Below are 16,963 nucleotides of genomic sequence, written 5' to 3' on the forward strand. Positions count from 1 at the left end.
TCAGGTTTGCAGACTGGCTGAAATCTTATTTGTATGCGAAATATTAATTAATTGAAATAATATGCATCCGGAATAAGTCTTATTTGCTTGAATTAAGGTCACGAGGCTATAGTTATTTTAGCTTTACAAGAAATAAGAGTTAATTCTAATACACGTACATCTAAAAGAAAATTTCAAGTTGGATGTGATTTTTTTTCTCTGGCGGCTGATAATCTCGAATAGTCTCTCTAGATATAAAAATTCATTTAAGAAATTAATATTTTTAAACATTTACGTACCAACATAATCATTTAACTCTTGATCACATATTTGAACTTTGAAGACATAGGGAGTGTTTCGGAGAATTTATAAAAATTCATTTAACTCTTGATCGTGCGTGACTTTGTTTGGCAGTTTATTTTGGTAACTTTTTTATTTCTTATTTTATAAGTTATTAAGGATTAATTTTTTAAATTTATTTATTGAAATAAGTACTTATTTTAATAAAATAAACAATTATATATTTTTTAGTGTGTTTGTTTAAATTATTTCTGTTTAAAAAAATTAATTTTTTATTTATTTTAAAAATAAATCTGATCTGTTTCATAAAAAAACACTTATATAAAAAACATTTATTTGAAGTTACTTTTTTTTAGTTTAAACAAACTCACCCTTAAGTGATTTTAAATAGTTTATAAAAATAGTTAACTTATATACAAGTTATTAATTTTTTTCTTTTTCATTTTTATCCTCATTAATTTACTTATTTTCTTAACCTTTTTTAATTAAATAATTAATTATATTATTTTATATCATTTTACATTCATCAACTAATCTTATAAAAAAACTCTCAATTCAATCAATTAACTTACAAATTTCAGTTTTTCAACTAGGTTTTAAACTTCGAATACCTTATATGTTAGTTTTTCGAAACACACCCATAAATGTGATTTTGTTACTAGCAATATGGTGAGAGAGTGACTCCACTGATTTAACCAACAAGATCATAGTCAATAAAATAATGTAGGATAATTTTTTCCTACTAATTTGATATAACTGATAGATAACTTTATAACTGATAGATAACTTTACTTCTTAAATATGTAGTTAGATATTTGATTTTCAAGTTAATGTATATAAAAAAAAAAATCTGTCAAAAAAGGTACGGTTTGGTATTTTTGAAAAATTAATCATTAAAAGTAAGGTAATTTACCTAAAACAAAGTATGATAATTTTTTAAATTTTCCGGAAAACAAATTAGTTTAATCTTACTCAGTGCGACAAAAATAATTCAATAAATAACAGTATGAAAAAAATAGTTGATTCGCACAATTAATTAGTCATCACTCCTAGTTAATAAGTTAATCGCATGAATAGTGTGTTTGTTTCACCATTCACCTCAATGTAAACCCAGGTTCACCCGAATGAAACAAATCTTTGCTTTTACATTTTGTCTATTGGAAAGTGTGAAATGATGTTTAAGTACATCTATCCCAAGGGTTTAAAACTGAACACTCCTAAGTGTACATCTATATAGCTGCCCATCACGTGTTTGCCAACCAGGTATGTTAATTACTATATGAACTCATAATTAACTTCCTAAGGATATGTGCGTAATTAGTTAATCCCGTAAGCTGATAAAAAAAAAGAAGGAAATTTTTCGTCGGGCTTTCAATGACATTGAAATGAATAAGATCTAGTGGAAGCAATCTCAACTGGTATATCCCATAACAGAACAGATTCAAAGGCTCCATCCTCATTAAAAAATATTCATTATTCAATCACAATCCAACGATATTCATTATAATCGATTATAATGCAAAGGAACCATTTTCAGTCTTTTTTTTTGTTGGACGCAGTGAAATTGAAGGCACTTTAATTTATCTTCTCACCTAAACTGCACAATACTCCACCACTAGCTTTTCAGTGGAAAGAACTGCTCGAATGTGGTTTTAACTTCTTTTTATTGATTGGATAGCAGAGTACGTACCATGCATGTACGTTATATCCGTTTTTCTCTTCTTCTTTTTTTTTTTTTTTCTTTTCATTTATGTATCCCAATAATGAAAAAACAACCATAGCACTAGGTTAATTTGACCTCTACAGAAGTGCTCAGACTAAAATACCACTTACGCCCTTATATAATAATTAGTAGTCACGAAAGACTATGATTCTTTTATAATTGTTCTTACTCGCTAATATCTGTTGCTTGTGAGTTACTTCATATTTTCAGTACAATATAACATATATTATTTCATGGAAATTTCGGGTGAATTAGTAATAAGATTAAAAAATGTATATAATTTAGATAACTTTTATTACTATATATGTAAATTAATTTTTAGATTTGAATTTGATATAAGTTCAAAATTTAAAATAATATTAAATTTATCCTAAACAACATCAAAATCCAAATTTAGGTCGAGCTGGATACACATTTTATTCACCAAACCATTGCACACTCCTGTTATAAGTTATAAAATTTAAAATCACTTATACTAATTAAAAGCATACGACACAAACAAAATATATATGCTGGACTTTAAAAGAATCAAGTCTAATCAATTAACTTGTTTATAATGTATAAACTTATTTTTAAGATGTAGCATGACCTTTATTGTAAGTTACTTAAAAGTTTATTTTGTAATAAAAGCCTTTAAATAGGATATAAAATTATTCTAAAAAAAACTGTAGCCTTGACTCTGTGTATATCAACATATTTAATTTTTAGCATGTTAAATAAATACATACAATTTCAATATAATATAAAAAAATGATATAATAATAATAATAATAATATTAAAACAATATTTATAGTGTTACTTAAATAAGTCGGCCGGCCTACTATTAAAAGAAAAAACTTTTTTTTGAATAGCTTGAAATAACTTTTAAACTATTTTTTATTTATTTATAAAGTTTTGACTTTATTTATTTCCTAAAAAATCAGACCTAATTTAACGTGATGCGGTGTAAGCTAAGTCATAATTCATAAACCAATCATTTCTTTAATTATTTCCATTCCAACATGTGAGAATGCGTGCTTCCACTGTTGGTGTAGTATTATTATGATAAAAATGTATAGATAATATTGAATATTATTTTTTTTATAAAAAATGTTTTATTTGATAAATATTTTAGAATATTGATACTAAAAAAGTATAATGTTAATCCCAAGAAAATATCTGTATAGTATTTCCTTTTAAAGAAAAAAAAAGCTATCCCATTATTGATGCAGAGCGTAACCATGGTGGCAACTGCCAAGTTTGACTTGGAAGGATGCTCACAAATGTTAGTGAGTGTTACTTATATCTGTATGTTGACAATTAACGTATGGGCTGCATTAGTTGTTCGGATTGGAGTGCTAATATCTGGGCCATTATAATAAGTAATGATCTGTTTGTTTGTTTTAAATTGCAATTGTATATCAATTGCTATTGCTGTGACTGTGAGTGTGAGGCCACTCATAATTGCAGTTCCAACTAAATTTATTATCATTAATATAGCTGCCAATGCAGCCGTTTATATAGATGTAAGTCCAATTATGTCACGGATAATTAGGAGTAGCTAGCAGCCGTTTACTAGTAGTAGTATCCTTTCTATGAAAAGAAGAAGTAGTTGTATATTTTTATTGATTTTCCTAAATATTTTTTAAAAAAGTATGTAATATATGGTTTGTTTACAGAAAAATTAAAGAGGAATAAGGAAAGGGAAACGAGTTTTTATAAAAATACTAGTATAAGTTCTAGAAAATTAAAAGAAGGAGGAAAAAAATGTAAGAAATCAAAATTCTTCCCTGTTAGTACTACTTATTATCTCTCTGACAAATGCAAATAATCAACAAAAACGTTGTATAGAATGTGATCACTCCAATCACTTACCCTACTCTAAATACAGGACAGGTTTCACTTCACACAACAATGCATTTGGATTGAAACACAAAGTGAGAGCTTTGAGAATTTGAATATCACGTATCTTATAAACAAAATAGATAAAACAAGGTTTCACATGAGGGGGAAAAATAAAACTTCAATGGGGGGAAGAAATACTCAATTTCAATCTCTATTCATGAATTCTCATCTTATTCATTTCGAATGAGATACGTGTAGATAAATGTTATATTTATTGTTAGAATTACAAGTGAAAAGAAGCCCAAAAACATTTTTAATTAAAAGAAGTACTACTTTTTTGTGTGCACTGAGGATATTTTATTTTCTATACACATGATCCAAAATTAAATCTTGATCATCATATATAAGGAACCAAAAGTGAGTAATTAAAGATAGCCATGGAGTTTTGAATTAAAGGACCCTAATTAAAGAAATTAATGGTCTTTTGAGTGGATACTGGGAGGATGAGTAGATAGTGTATATAACTTTGCCTATTAAAAAATGGTCTTTGAAAACCCAAAGTCATCGTAATAACTTAAGATAACGTAAAGGCATAAAATTAAATTAGAGAACACTAAATGGCTTTTCACAATATGAAAAATCAATAAAAGACAAAAATATATATTTTACAATTTTTAAATATTTCAAATTTCATTCTCTTATTTTTTTAAAAGACCAATGATAGTTATTAATTTATTAATTTTTGTTGGTGAAAGAAATTTACTTAGGGCCAACTTTATCCTCTTGTCACGGGCCTTCACCTGGGGCAAGTTCTTATTCACTCAAGCTTGATAATGCAAACTGGTAGCCTAGTTCGTATACAATTATACATTAATCTTTATGATGTTGTTTAAGAGTTTAGGGATTTTTTTTTAAGATTAAGATGTAATGTCAATAAATAAAAGTTTTTGAAATAAGAATAATCATCTTGAAAGGAGAGACATCACCCGAAATGAAAAAAAGTCACGCAAAAAAAAGGAGAAAATTTGTCTAAAAAACTTATAATTGATTTGAGATAATAAATATTTATTGATATATTTCATAAAAATAAATTAAAAGTGTCGAATCACATTAAATTTATATTCCTTTCCATTATTTATATTGTGTGTATATGTATATTTTATTCTTTTAGTCTCATTATATGTGTGAAAAAGTTTGTTTGATCAACATGAAATTCATCATAAAATAAAAAATAAAAAAAAATCGTAATCGATTACTTAGAATATTTTAAAATAGTCTAAGATGTATATTAAAAAAGTTATTAAATATTTTTTATATTTTCTAACATTCTCCCTCAAGTCAAGTCAAAGCTTCTAAGTTTTCAACTAAAGGAATAAATATAAAATTAAAGGATGTTGGATAACAGTTGGAGAGGCAGCTAAAGGATTGATTTTGGATAAGCCGAAAAAAATGCAAGAATGATAACTTAGCCAGACAGGTGGAGTGAACATCATTTGAGAGAAATTTATGGGGAAACAATCAAGATAAACAAAGCTTGACTTTTTCAAAAACACATGTTTGAAGCTTCAAACCAATTTTATTAGAAACCCAGAATATTTAAACTTGAAAATAAGTCTGACAACAACATCTGGGACAAAGAGTTGGGCTTGTGAGAGTCATAAGTGACATAAGTTGCCATTGAAATGATTGTAGGTGGGAAAAAATTCTCATAATTGGAACAATCATAAGTAATCATCGGTAAGAAAGAAATTACCAATAATATGATTCATTTGTGGGAAAGAAGTCATTACCAGAATGGTCATTGGTGGGAAAGAAGTCATCCCTGATTTGATTCACTTGTAGAAAAAGAGTTTCCACTTAAGTGATCGTTTGTGAAAAATAAAGTTTTCATTAATATGATCTATCTTTTGGAAAGAGTCACTGTGTTGATGGAAAAGAAGTCACCATGGGGAATAAAAGCCTCTGATCTATTAGGATATGTTTGGTTGTAGGAGAGAAAAAGAAAAAAAATAGGTGGAAAGATAAAAGAAAAGACAGAGATAAGAAATAAGAAATAAGGTTGAAATATAAGTGATTTGGTTGAAGAAAAATAGAATAAAAATAGAATGATAAGATTTATGAAAATACCTTTTTACTCTCTTAAGATAGTTTTTTTTTTCACAATGTAAGATGGAGAACAAAGACAATAAGATAAAAATGTCAAATTTCTGGACAAATCTCCTCATATGGGAGTGAAAATCTGCAGCGGTGGATCCCACTATTTTTTTTTAAAAAAATTCCTCTCTCTCATGCTCAACCAAATCACCAATTCACTCTATCTTCCCTCCTTTTCCTTCCTTGTCCCTTCTTTCGCACTTATCAAACCATGCCTTAGTGAGGAAACAATTGCATGAAAAACACCAAAGCAGTAGAACCAAATGTTTACAATGCTTATACCATTAGAGAAAATCTTCATAAGTAGTAGAAGTTGCTTGGAGTGATCAATAGCTAAGGTGTAGTACCAGAGAGGAAACTATGATCGGAAATAAAAGGGAAAAATCCTAACATACAATTACAAATAAGTATAAGTGATATTCCTATTTTACATGATATGGAAAACCTATAATTACAAAGATCTTAATTAAATAAGAAAAAAATCATAAATAGAAAATAAAAATAAATCCTATGATATCATTTATGATATATTCTAAAATAATATATATATATATATATATATATATTATCCAATATTTTTCATATTCTCTAATATTTACAAATACACCCTTAGCACCTTGTTTTATTTTTGTAAAGTCATGATCATTGAACAGTTGGACAAATTTAGAATTAGCTAGGTTTTATATGTATTTATCTTTTATGTAATTTAAGAATGTAAAGGGGAAATGAAAGTGCCAATTTCTTTTATGACTATTACTCATTGTCATCATATGAAATACAAAAAGATGTAAATTGTATTAAACATATTATATATATATATATATATATATATATATATATCTGTGTGTGTGTGTGTGTGGTGATGAAATATAAATAAGTTATATGTTTACGGTGCAAATTAAAAAAAAAGTTATATGTTTCGTAAAAAGTTAAGTTATTCCAAGAATAACTTTTAGTAAAATTACTTTTTAAATAAATAAATCTTTATATAAATTGAATTTTATTACTTCAATCGTTTGAATATTTTAATATTAATTCAACTATTAATGCATACTAATTTAATTTACTTTTCATTTGTTCACAAACATATAAATTATTTATAAAGGTGAGTTGGATTCTAAAAGGAGGAACACCTTCAAAAAAATACAAAAATAGGATTGTTTTTAATATTTTTTAATCAGCCAAATAATTATATTTTTACATAGATATATATCCAAAATTCCTGCACAATTATTCAGTATTTTTGCGTTTTCCCTGCATACACAGAATTCCTACAACTGTATACAGAATTACACAGTCCCAAAGTAATAATTCAACTCCCTGCATACATAAATTATTCATTTTGGTCTGCCTCCTCCTGCATCAATAGACTATAATCCACTGTATGCATTTAATTAAGTGTATTCTAATTCTACTGCTAAGCTTTATGCAGACTGTCAATCCTACATATGCTACAAACACTTCAAGCATAGCAAAGAATGACTTCACTTGACCACTCAAAAAATGAAAAATTAAGAAAAGTGTTTCACTTTTGCACAACTAACCAAGACCAACATCTAAACTTAATCAATTCAAACGCGTATTCACTATTTGCTTCTTCGTTCCTGTTAATACTGTTCCTATGTAATCATAAAGTTCAGACAATAGCAAACCATACAAACCAACAAGCTTTTTTAGGTCCTTTCCCCATAATGTAATATGTTATGAGAATCTATTTGTGGCCAAAGTGCTATAATTAGTCTTATACAACTGTCTGTAAAGACGGTTCAGATGTTTGTATAGGCATATTTTGAGAAAAAAAGAAGTCCTAAGAAAAAAAAAGCTTATTAGTATTAAATTTGTTTGGATAAGTTTATCCAAAAATATTTTTAAGAATTTTTTTTTCATAAATTACAATTAACTTCTAGAGCGTTTATCACGGTATTGATTTCATAATCCGTAAAAATAGAATATACCTATAATTTTATGTGATATTTTCTTTAAGGCATATCTACAAATCTCTTCTTTCATATTTATTTTTCTTTTTTTTAGGATGACTCTTTATCCAAGCTTGCAATCATCACATTCTATCTAAAAAGTAAAAGAAATTCTGCAGGTTAATTTACATAAATTAATTAGAACTTGTAAAAAAAGATGATTTCATTTTTTTATACTAAAAAGTACTTTTTTTGAAGAAGCTTACCGAACAAGCCAAATTAAGTATAACTTATACCATGGGCAATAATAAAACACGATTTGCTTGGAATAAGAAGAAAATATATTAATAAATTCACTGAAGCATTATATTTATGCTGTATCTAGCTGAACCGCAGCTGCCTGAACGGTCAACGTAAGGATGCTGTCATGGAAAGATTGAAAATGACAGTAAAGGAGAAAGACAACGTTTTTAAGATTAGTTTTCAGTGGAGTTATTGCTTCATAATTTAGTGGTCCCCTGTGATTGATCCATCGTTAAATTGATAATAACTAAACATGTATAATTCTTTTATTTACTTATGAAAAACATGTACTTCCTCGGGACTTACATCTTTTTCCCTCATAACTCTGAATTTATATAAAAAAAAATAATTTTACAATAATTAAAAAGTTAATTTATATTAATTGAAATTATTTAATTTTTCTAATCTCAAATAAAAAATAAAATTATTTTTAAAATATTTTTTATTAAAATTTATTATCATAAATAGAAAGAAATCATTAAAAATATAATTAGATTAAATAAAAGTATTTTAGGAATGATAATATTAAATATCATAAAATTAGTTAAATTTATTTATATTTAAATTTAATATATAAGATATTTTTTTTCTTATGAGTCAAAATGGAGTATTTTAATGAAGAGTATTATATATGTATTTCCTTTGATCTCAAATAGTACAAGAAGAAAAATAATCGATTCACATACTAATTAAAAAATTTAGTAAGTTATATTTAATTACATCAATTTTAATTATTTTTTTAATTTATTATTTGTTAAAACTTGATATTAGAAATAGAAATGAATTATTTGAACTAAAAACTCAATTAAATAAAAGGTATTTTATAGATAATATTATTAAATAAAATAAAATTAGTTGAATTTCTTTTACGACATTTAAAACCAAGAAAAATTATATATATTTTTCTTATTATGCTTGAGATTAGAGTAATACGATGTTAAATGATAAACTAATATAATATCATAAAATTCAAATACAAACAAAATAACTATGTATAAATTTTTAAATCACACAGCCACAAAAACACATTATATATTTTTTAATTTAATTAGTAATTAAGCATCATACGTCAGTTTTCGTTTAGTTGGCTCATTAATTTTCATAAATGCACTTAACCATTAAAAACACTAACACCCACCATTGGTGACCAAATCCCACCGGGACGTTTGTTTCACGAATTAGATTATACAATGTGAGTAAATATTTATCGTTCCTTTGAATATTTTTAAAATTTTTAATTTAATAAAAATACTAAATAAATAAATAAATGAGGTAGAAAAGGAGAAAAGTGAGAAGTTATTTTTTAAAAAAAAACTTTAATTTCCATGGGAATACAAAATTCTCACATTTTTACATAGGAATTGGAAGATGGAAAAATATCGACAATATAAATTTATGGCAATGAATTATGCTTGTGAATAATTTTTCAAAACTTATAATAAATATGAGAATGTTTCATTCATATGTTAACATTCTTGTGAATGTATTTTTAATCCGTAAAATAAACACACTTATGAGTTAAAAATGCTAGTAGATAAGTATGACAATTTAATAAAATTTAAATTGAAATTTGGTTAATTTTTATGACCATATAATTAAGGAATGGTGTGGCAAATTGGTAACCACATAACATAAGTTAAAAACTGAATTTTTCCTTCTTTCAGGCGAGATATTCATCCAAAACACCATAGCCATTTTCCTTATCGAGAAAACCTAAATATGATCGAGCGTCAGTGGGTGCTTCAATTCCTGTTTTCTTCTAAAATTAAGGCTTAAGCAGTTAAGCAAGGCCAGGGATTCAACTACTCTTTTTTCTTGCCGCATGGGGTAGAGGTATGGGGAGAGTGGGAATTAATTTGATCAAAGGATGGTGGGAGAGATTTGACTGCCAAATCTCATTTAATTTAGAAATTCTATGTAATATGCTTCTATTTTGTTTAAGATTTATGTTTGTGATCTTGTTGGATTTCATGATATTCATTTACATGAAGTTTATTAGTTTTTTTAAACAAAAGTGCCCCCATGGTAATTTTGTTATTAATTCAGTTAACAACAATTATGACATCAAAGTGTTCTGTATGTTTTTTCTGTGGGATTTTGAAAAAAATTATTAAAGTTACCAATATATACAGTAGTCAAATAGTCCATGGTCGGGGGCATAAATTAAAGGTTTAAAATTTTATCCCAATATTAATTAAAAATTCAATTTGTCTTATTATTTTTAAAAAATCTTCAATATAATCAATTTCATACATTTTGACGTTTATACGGTTTAAAACTATCACTAAAAGTAGAGTTATGTTGAGACTTTTAAAAATAATGAATCCTAATTTAATCTGGAATGAAATTAAATACAAATAATAACAAGACAATTAAACCTTAAAACTATGGTAAATAACTATGAAAGTGAAACGACGATCAATTCTTGTTTCATAAAAATAATGCAGCTTTAATGCTTAAGGTGATGTACGTAAGTTTAAACAGGTATGTATCATCACTATTGAAATGACAAACTAAAAGCAGAAATTCTGTACCAAAAAGAGTACCAAAAAATAAACAGAAATTGATACAATAGAGATGCAAAGAGAATCAATATTACAAAAATAATGTCGTCTCAATTAAATAAAAGGTATTTTATAGATAATGGGCAAAAAGTTAACGAAAGAGCAACAGCAACCCAAAAAATGGGCAAAAAGTTAATTTGCCGAATCTCAATAGCCGACTCCCAAAGTTTGCTAACCAAACTTCTCATCAAGATAAATAAATACAAGGTGCAAAGGCTTATCTTCAGCAATTAACTAGGAAGCCATCGCAATTCATAACAATGTCGTCTTTCTTTTTTTGGTACATAACAATGTCGTCTTTCAAATTCATAATATAGTTCTAGCTGTTGAAAAAATACATGCTGATCTAAATGGCAATATTGTTTACAGGCAGGTGAATATAAACCTATTCAGTATAAGAAATAAAATTAAGGTCACAATAATAATACAGAGAAACGAGTTAAAATCTAATAGGAAATACAACCAAGTTGAGAATACCTATCATGGAAAAAGATCACAACTCAAACCAAATATCCATTGAAACCTATTATAGCAAGAATCAAGGTGAGAAAAATATAGCTGTGGAATGAACCACATGCATCTAATTTCTGCAATGGCCTAAGCTTATTTACCCATAAATAAATAATTCTACAATCATGCATCATCTTCATCATCATCCCCAACATTTTCTGCTTCCTCTCCATCGTCATCAGACATGTTATTAATTACATCTGTAATTATATCCTTCACCTCTGCTTTTCTATGCATTAAATCCACATCAAAGTGAGTACCTGCCAACATTTCATTACAAACGAGCTGAGTTCACAAAATCATTTCCCATCTTTTTGGGGGGAGGGAGAGAATTAAGTGGAATAGGTCATACCAAGTTGCCTGAGGATATCAGATAAAGTTGCCTGCATCAAGGAAAATACAAAAATAAAAACTTGTACAATATTAAAAAAATGAAAAAAGATACATGAATTGGCATAGAAAAACATTACTTACCTTATTGAAATCTACTTCCTTCAAAATATCAACAGCCACTCGATGCATCTCCACCTTACTAGGTTCTGCTTTTGCCTTCTCACTACTTTTACCTTTGCCTGCAATTGACATAAGAATGGAGCAGGTAAATATGAAAAAGTAACAAAATTCAGTCCTATAAAATTGAAAGATTTTATGCAACTTGCCCAAACATAACATATGGTTATGTGTAGAGGGTAAGTTTTCTGGGAAAACTCTAGCAAAAGTGATCATAGGTTCCAAAAATGACTTTTGAGCAACTGACAAAGTATGGCAGCTGGCATTAGATTAAGTAGTACAGATAATATCAACTGCAACGAGAAAGACCCAACCTTGATCCTTCACTAAAGCCTTCGAAGACTTGTCAGCTTGTTTTTGGTTTGCATCCTTCCCTATAGAGTTCTGGTTTTCCTTCATTGTTTTCTGTTTCTTGGAAGCAGATTGCTTGGACTTAGAAGTACTGTCAGTAACAGCCCTTTTTGAAGAAGATTTTTCAGGAGCTTTTTCATTGCTCTTGGCAGTCTTTACAACAGTGGTCTTCTTTACAGGTGTGGTTTGATCCTCCTTCAGAATCTTTTTTGAAGTACGTTTGTGAGCCTTTTCTTTATCTTCCTCTTTCTCTGATATGCTTTCCTCATTATCACTTTCACTTTTTTGACTTGAATCATCATCTTCCTGAGAATCAACTTTTGCATCTGAAGGTTCAGCTGCATCACTGTCCTCAATGTCAGAAGACTGCTTTTGGTTTTTCCCAACTTGTGAATTTTGCTTTTGCTTCTAAAGACACACGAAGTATGTAAAAGTAATTAAAACAGAAGAAAAATCATTGCTAAGCACGACATAATTAATGCTCTAGCATAATGAGATAATTTACATCCCAATTCACCAATGGATACAAAGGGGGAGAAAACTGAAGCATGAAATTTATAAAAGCCACAAAAAACAGTACTCCCTCCATCCCAGTATAATTGATGTAAGAGAAAAAAAATTGTCCCAAAATAATTTTCATTTTAGTTTTTTAATATAATATTAATTACCTTTTTCACATATATCTCTTATAATATTAATGGTGGACAACAAAATCTATAAATAAATTAATAATGATGAGGTTAATTTTGTAAAACTATTACTCTCTTTCAACTATTTATTGTTTTTATTGGTTAGTGTAAAACAACCCAAGGGAGTAACTAATAATATGAAAGAGAACATTTTTTTTTGCTAGGAATACCATTTACAAAGAATTTCTTCAGGGCTAAAGATCAAAGGACAACCCAGGTGATTGGCTGGATTGCTCAAAAGCAACAGCTGGAACATCTTCCAGGCTGAATCACAAAAACAACCTCAACCAAACTACCATTAATGGTAAACCTGTCAATATGCAAACATCTGACAAAACTATGCTTTGAGATGGCAATTTTTATTTGAGTTCACCTCCATAAGATCATAATCACAGATAGTAATTTCAAATCTGTTTATAGGGATAGGATCAGACAAACAACTGAAAATAAATAATATTAAAGCCTAATTAAAGACAAAATCTAGCAATAATATACCAATTAGTTGATAATTATAAATGATACTGAACCATCATAAATCAGATTACCTCATGCTACATGAAGAATCAAACATTTGGCAACATGTTTTGATGCAGGGGATTGCACACAAAGACTAGTGTATAACAGATATGGAGCAATGAATTTCTAGTATGACAACGCACCTTGGCAGATGTTTTGGATCCTTCCCCAGAAGATTTGCTTGGGGTTTGCTTTCTGGCTCGCTTTTTGCCTTTCTGTAACATAGAAACAAGCTTCAATAAACAAACACCAATAAAATTGAAAAACAAAAATAATTTAAATAGCATATTCATATAATGATTTAGGACTCGATGATACTATACAGGGCAAACATGATTAGTTAGCGATGTTGATTGATCTAACTTTAAGTTATTTGGTTAGAATAAACAATTAAATTTAAAATAACATGAAATCTACACGTGGCAACAGAGTGGATATATTGTGTCATGACTTACCAATATTAATTAATCCTTATCCTTATACAATAATATTAAAAACAATACCTTTTCCTTATCAGCAAGCAGAACATCAGTTGTAGCATGTGGGGACTCCAAAAATTGCAACAACTTTGCAGACAGTTCCTCCTGAAATTTCACATTAATAATAAGTTTTGTATAAAGACAGAGTCTTTCATTCAATACAAGGATGGAAAAATTTTAGACCACCACTTACCTTCTTCTTACTGGTCTTATTTATCGGAATATTAAGCACATTACAGAAGTCCACCAACTTTTCTTTCACACATTTGTCAATCTTCTCCTTTATCTTCACCCTCTGTTTTTCCTGCTAAGAATTATAAAACCATAGTATAAGCAAGGTTAATTACAGCCCCATACATTCATTTTTTAAGACAACATGCACATTTAGCCAAAATAAATAAAATTGTCAAAACATCAACACAAAACCCATTAAGATTTATCTGCATAGTAAGGAATAAAAGACAAGGAGTATTACAGTATATAATGCAACTGTACCTCATTCTCAGTCCACACATAGCCAGAAAACAGACCTATATTTCTCTTTAGATGATGTACCTACACAAGAAATTATGTCACTAGCATTCAAGCAACAGCAATAGCCAGAGTTAGGGTGTTCATCCACCCTTAATTAATACAATATAACATGGAAAAACAAAGACGAAATATGTTTAAAAAAATGCAAAACCATCCAAGGAACTAAGTCAGTCTATCACCTTTGCTTTTTTCCCAAACAATATACTATGAAGTGCATGCAGGTTGTCATCAGCTTTTCTCTTTGATAACGTGAAAGCCACTGAAAAAGTTTAGAAGTAAATAACATAACTAAAAACACTGCTTTGGAGAAACATAACAGTAAAACTTGAAAAACTACTGATCGGGAAATCTGCAAAACTTAGTTTCTATGACCAAGAGAGTGAATCCAATAACGAGCAATTTGCAACTTCTCATTTCACAGTTCACATGTTTAAAAATGTGAGTTAAATAAAAATGGCCAACATATACAGCCAGCACAGAACACCCCAAAATTTGCAATGCATCAAACAACTGAAACACATTTCTTTGACAACAAGGAATGTTATCCTTAGAAAACTTGGAAACACTCCAGAGGAGTACTTTTCATTACCATCTAAACTTTGAGGTCAAACCCAATAAGCAGATTATGTTAAAGGCAACTATACTCTTACTACCTTGGGTTTAATTTTCCATTTAAAACCAGTTTCAACAAACAAGGAGAATGTTCCTAATGGGTTGAAATACATTTACACTTTACAAACTTCTGCAGAGTTAAGAAAGCATGGAGTTTAACGTCTAAAACTGGACATGAAATAATAACATACATCTGAGAATGAACCATTATTCTTAAGCCAATTCCTAGCAAAAAAATGTTATGTCCAACATTAAAATGAGTCCAAGTGAACTTCTGTAGCCCATGCATGGGAGACATGTTGGACTCTTAGTAGTAGCTTAGCTTAGGGCCTAGGCAATTTACATGCAAACCAATTTAAGAAAGGAAGGAGATTGTGGGGGTCTTGGAGGATCATAGAGGTCCACTAAGGATGTGTGTTCAACCATTAGTTGATGAATTACGAACACATTTAAGATGAAGTTCTCTATGGAGATGATAAGGAAGTATCGACATACATAGAGTAGCAAGGGCAGCTATTGCTGAAGAAGCAGGCAAAAATACAAGAAGCCAAGCCAAGCCAAAATGGCTAATACAAGCAAAGTTAGCAAATAAGGCCCACAGTCATTTCTTGTATTGCTTAAACATTTTATTCTTTTATCTTTACCACAAATGCCATGCCTGAGTAGGTCATTTAAGTTGCAAATTGATGCAAAATAGTCAGAATTTCAGTTCCTTGTATTTTCCTCTTCACTTGTCACTAACATTAATCCTTCTCTTGTGTTCCCTCACCTTAAGACATTAATACCACCTAACATTAACGATCTCTTTCTCTTTAACCAGAAATATCCCATGAGACCCCTTTAACGTGCAAATGGCAAACCCCCAAACCTAATCTCGCAACACTGCAGTCAACATATATAATTACTTCATCTACTGGGGAGGGGCGCGGAGATCAGCAATTCAAGACGGTATTACAATTGCAAACAATAACATGCAGAGATAGAATCACGAATCAATAAGATCACGCGATTTCTTCACAAATGAATGCAAGAATAGCAGGTCTTACCATTAGGAATGTCCTTGAGCTGCGTACCGTTGCCCTGAAACCCAAAGGGATTCACAAGATCAAATCCAACACTTGTTGCTCAATTGATTCGTCACAGTGAAGAAACAAAACGGTAAATATCCAAAAACCCAAAAAGTAAAATAGTATATCAAGTGTACCTTTTCAATTGACAGAGCTTTGATGGAAGAAGATCTGGGAAACTTGTCGGGCGAAGAAACAGTGTACCTCTCCACCGTTTTCCTCTCCCTAGTTGGTCTCTCACTTCCTGGAGTAGCGTAACCGCTTTCTTTCGTTGACTTTTTTGACTTCACCTCGTCACGGTCCTCCTCCTTCTCTTCTTCTTCTTCTTCTTTTTCTTCCTCTTTCTCCACATCCTTCTCTTGTTCTACCTGATCCCTTTCCTCTTCGCCTCTGTCATCGTCGTCTTTCATCTCCGAATTATCTTCTTGCTTGGTGTGGTTGTCTTCAGCTTGGGCTTGTTCTTCTTCCACTTGAGGTTTCTCGTTTTCTAGGGTTCCGGAAGACATGGTTGAGACTTGAGAGAGGGGGGGGGAATGTAGAGAATGAATTGCGAAGAGAGTAAAACCCTAAGAAGAAGAAGAGGAGGCTTTTAGTTATTATGATTGTGATAGGGAGGGAATCGTCAAATGAAAAAAATGGAGGGAATGTAAAAAGATGAAGCGCGCTCATTACTAGTCTTTCAAATTTCATGCCAATTTTCTGAGCGCTTTCTCACACACCACACTCCTTTCCCGGCAAAAACTTTAATAAATTACACTCGTAAAAAAAATAAAATAGACACGCTTTAAAAAGTTTTATTTTAATTTTTTATATTTTACAAATTTGTATTTTCTTACATAAATTTTAAAAATTTTATTTAGACTTTTATGCTTTTTTAAATTTTTATTTTGATATTTTTAATTTTTCATTAAAAATATTAATATTCTGTTAA

At 29.3% G+C, this 16,963-nt stretch overlaps 1 protein-coding gene across 2 annotated transcripts in view; it reads right to left on the reverse strand.

Annotated features, from left to right (window-relative positions):
- Nucleotides 1-11,088: 11,088 nt before the first annotated feature.
- LOC100785644 (protein DEK) overlaps nt 11,089-16,963 on the reverse strand; it is a 7,683-nt gene continuing 1,808 nt past the window's right edge. Inside the window, exons 3-13 of one of the 2 annotated variants that reach the window (XM_006580552.4) lie at nt 16,170-16,598; nt 16,012-16,045; nt 14,533-14,612; nt 14,315-14,374; nt 14,013-14,126; nt 13,844-13,924; nt 13,484-13,555; nt 12,099-12,543; nt 11,749-11,846; nt 11,627-11,657; nt 11,089-11,534 (exon numbers count right to left, since the gene is read on the reverse strand). In XM_006580552.4, coding sequence (XP_006580615.1) covers nt 11,398-11,534; nt 11,627-11,657; nt 11,749-11,846; nt 12,099-12,543; nt 13,484-13,555; nt 13,844-13,924; nt 14,013-14,126; nt 14,315-14,374; nt 14,533-14,612; nt 16,012-16,045; nt 16,170-16,598 — 1,581 coding nt within the window. In that variant the 3' untranslated portion in view covers nt 11,089-11,397. The remainder of the gene's footprint in view (nt 11,535-11,626; nt 11,658-11,748; nt 11,847-12,098; nt 12,544-13,483; nt 13,556-13,843; nt 13,925-14,012; nt 14,127-14,314; nt 14,375-14,532; nt 14,613-16,011; nt 16,046-16,169; nt 16,599-16,963) is intronic. The other variant, XM_026128514.2, reaches the window with a different exon arrangement.

Source organism: Glycine max, chromosome 5 (genome assembly GCF_000004515.6).
Source record: "Glycine max cultivar Williams 82 chromosome 5, Glycine_max_v4.0, whole genome shotgun sequence".
NCBI lineage: Eukaryota > Viridiplantae > Streptophyta > Magnoliopsida > Fabales > Fabaceae > Glycine > Glycine max.